The sequence below is a fragment of the Taurulus bubalis genome (assembly GCF_910589615.1).
Source record: "Taurulus bubalis genome assembly, chromosome: 3".
In the NCBI taxonomy this organism is placed as follows: domain Eukaryota; kingdom Metazoa; phylum Chordata; class Actinopteri; order Perciformes; family Cottidae; genus Taurulus; species Taurulus bubalis.
Window position 1 is genome coordinate 42,816,531 of NC_136591.1, and position 3,962 is coordinate 42,820,492.

Sequence of the window (3,962 nt, forward strand, 5' to 3'; positions counted from 1 at the left end):
TAATGTCTTGGCGTAATGTCTTTATGTAGCGTAGCGTCTTGGCATAATGTCTTGGCGTAACGTCTTTATGTAGTGTTTGTGCTGCGTTTTTTACAGGAAACTTCACAGAACAGAACGTGTCGACCCAACAGAACCAGCTGTGAGCCCGTGAGTGTGTGAGTGTGAGTGTGCGTGTGCATGTGAGGTCATGTCAGGCATGACGAGCGGCGTGTGCGTGGAGAGCGACCTCTCCTCGATGCTCCAGAGAAGCTCCGCCCCCTCCCACCCAAACCACCACGCTTACAGCGGACAGGGACAGGTGAGGAGGATTAGTTATTATTATTATTATTATTGTTATTATTATTATTATTATTATTATTATTATTATTATTAAATGTTTAATGAAGATGATGGAATACTTATGTTATGTTTAATAAATATTAAATACTTAGTTATGTTTAGTAAATATGATGATACAAATAAAGATAAGCTTAATAAAGGGGGCGACATACTGCGTTAGCTTAGTAATAATAATAACAATAATAATATTAATAACATCATGTTGCAGGTATAATAATAATAATAACATTGTGTTGCAGGTATAATAATAACAATATTAATAATATTATTAATAACATGGTGCAGGTATAATAACATTAATAATAACGCTCATTGCAGGTATAATAATAACAATGTTATTAATAATAATAACGCTCATTGCAGGTATAATAATAACAATATTATTAATATTAATAACGCTCATTGCAGGTATAATAATAACAATATTATTACTATCAATAACGCGCTCATTGCAGGTATAATAATAACAATACTATTAATATCAATAACGCTCATTGCAGGTATAATAATAACAATATTATTAATATTAACAACGCTCATTGCAGGTGGGTCTGGGCCCGATGCTGGACTACAGCACAGAGATGGACCGCTACCGCTCCTCCATCGCCAGCTTCTACAAGACCAACGTCAACATGAACATGAACGTCACAAACTTCCCTCAGTCCGCCAAGCTGGCGGCCCGTTTGGCGGCCGCCGCCCCCATGTTTCCCCCTGCCGCCGCCGCCAGGCTGGGCGCCATGGCGACGGGGCCCTGGGGATGTCACGACAACATGAACATGAACCACCCGGCGGCCATGTTTTGGGGCCGGCCCAAACCGGCGACACACCACCACCCCCATCACCACCATCACCACCAATCGGCGACGCCGGGTCACATGACCTCATCGCACCCCCTCAGTACCAGCATGCACCAGGGAGGCGGGGGGGCGGGAGGGGGAGGGGGCAGTGAGGGGGGCGGAGCTGAGAAACACGGACACACCGCCTCCTCACTTCCTGCCGCACAAGGAACGGCACACCATCACCCCAACGGGAACTTCCTGCCGGGTTACGGCGGCGGGGCGGACTGCGGCACCAAACAGGGCCACGCCCACCCGGACATGATGGGCCTATCGGAGGGCGGGGGCTGCGGAGGAGGAGGGGTGATGGGCGGTGGCTTCCTGGGGGGACTGGGACTACCCCCCGGGGTCATCGTCATGGCGATGGGGTCGGCGGGGGGCGGGATCTCGGACGCCGGCAGCGCCTTCCAGATGACCAGTGGCCAGCGGGCGCTGGCGGACTGCCAGCAGCACGCAGGCTCCTCCCCCTGCCCGTCCTCCTCCTCGCCCTCGTCCTCCGGGGTGGCGGGCGGCGGCGGCGGCGTGGTCCTGTCCTCCTCCTCCTCTTCGTCGGGCGGGGCGGCGGCCAAGAGGAAGAGGAAGCGCTGCGGCGTGTGCGGGCCGTGCCGGCGACTCATCAACTGCGGCGTCTGCTCGTCCTGCCGGAACCGGAAGACGGGTCACCAGATCTGCAAGTTCAGGAAGTGTGAAGAGCTGAAGAAGAAACCGGGGGGAGGAGGAGGGGCGCTGGAGGTGAGTGTGTGTGTGTGTGTGTGTGAGAGAGAGAGAGAGAGAGAGAGAGAGAGACAGATCAATGTGGGTCATGTGGTCTGGAGTTCCACAGGGTTCCATCGTAGGTCCTCCTTCTTTTCCCAAGCGAACTCAAAGGGTTATAAACATATAATAGTAATATATATATATATATATATATATATATATATATATATATATATATATATATATACATATATATAAGAGTGTGTCTGTGTGAGTGTGTGTGTGTGTCTGTGCATGTGTGTGTGTGTGTGTGTGTGTGTGTGTGTGTGTGTCTGTGCCTGTGTGAGTGTGTCTGTATGTGTGTGTGAGAGAGAGAGTGTGAAAGAGTGGGTCTGTGTGAGTGTCTGTGTGAGCGTGTGTGTGCGTGTGTGTGTGTGTGTGTGTGTGTGTGTGTGTGTGTGTGTGTGCTGGCTCACTTAACCCAGATGACTGCCAGCAGGCTGGAAGGCATCGCTCACCCTGCTGAGTGTGTGAATGCTGTGCAGATGGTGGGTGGTGAAAAGCGAGAGCTCGGTCCCTGCTGAGGTCTGGCAGGCTGCCAACACACACACATACACACACACCATCTCTCCACTGATTCATAGTGATAAAACTAGACGGAGAGAGAGGGAAGGAGAATATTTGTTATCTACTACTGTGTGTTTGTGTGTATGTGTGCGTGTGTGTGTGCGTGTGTGCATGTGTGTGTGCGTGTGTGCATGTGTAGTAAGAATTAGTGCCGATCAATAATTAATTGACACCAGCATTCAACCTCACTGATGACTCTATACATCTCACACACTCTCTCCCTGTGGGAATCTCCACAAACTATTACTAATTATTCCCTCAGCATCAACACACACACACACACACACACACACACACACACACACACACACACACACACACACACACTGACGGCATGTTTCTGTGTGTGTGTGTGTGTGTGTGTGTGTGTGTGTGTGTGTGTGTGTGTTAGTAAAACAGTGAATTAACAGCCATAATCTCTCTCAATTACACACTAATTGGTCCTGTGGATACTAGCGACAAGTGACAGCTTTGTGTGTGTGTGTGTATGTGTGTGTGTGTGTGTGTGTGCGTGCGTGTGCGTGTGTCTGTGTGTGTGTGTGTGTGTGTGTGTGTGCGAGCATGTGTGTGTGTAGCAGTAGGTTTCACACTCTTGCCTCATCCTCCGTTCTCTTTGATGTCGACCTGACAGACTCTCTCAGCCAATCAGAAGTTTACTTTGTGAAACCAGCAGCAAAGCATTTTGGGATTTTTTTTGACTCCATTGACTTTAAAGAGAAATTTAAATAAATCTTTTTGTTTTAAAAAGTGTTTTGAGCATAAAACATTCAGGAGATTACGTGTCACCTGACCTCATCACCGCGTGGGCGTCGCCCTTTCCGTCTGAAGCCTCCAGTTCAGCGTCACGTCCGCTGCCATCTTGTTTTGCAGCCAGTGAACAGGAAGTGACCATATTAGGACTGAGGAGGAAGTTGAATATGTTGATAATAATAATCACAATAAACACAAGCATTGACATGTTAGGAAGCATATTCAGTCCAGAAAACGTGTTTTTCGATTAAAAAATTGAAAAATGGCCACAGGGATATGTAAATAACCGTCTACTTCCACATGTGCCGTCTGACGCGCTTTCAGAAGAGTCTGAGGACCAATGAGATCGCAGGATCTCGGAACGCCCCAAAAAGCAAAAAGAAACTCCCACAGTCTCGTAGGTTACAGGATGTGTCTTTGCCGTTATTCAAACTTAACGATCTTTTTTTAAAATGTTAATCCACACGTCTCTTCTCACAAGGGTTACGATACTTTAGCAATTCAAATGAATTAAATCGACCCTGTGGATGAGGAGATATCACAGTTTTAGTTTTAAAAAAACACAAATCTCATATTCCCTGAGAAGGGAAAAAGAGCTGCGGGTTAATAAAGTATTCGTGTACTTTCTTTCTCTCACGCCTTCTTTCTCATCGTCTCTTGTTTCAGCGGCCGCCGTCCGTCCCGACCGGCGAGGCGTTCCGTTGGTTCTTCTAG

General features: G+C 47.8%; 1 protein-coding gene across 1 annotated transcript; it reads left to right on the forward strand.

The window, feature by feature from the left end:
- Window positions 1-187: 187 nt before the first annotated feature.
- LOC306733989 (uncharacterized protein) lies at window positions 188-3,962 on the forward strand (the record flags this gene model as incomplete). Its single annotated transcript, XM_079215307.1, has 3 exons — window positions 188-298; window positions 885-1,907; window positions 3,915-3,962. The coding sequence occupies 3 exons, from the start codon at window positions 188-190 to the stop codon at window positions 3,960-3,962; spliced, it is 1,182 nt and encodes a 393-aa protein (XP_079071433.1).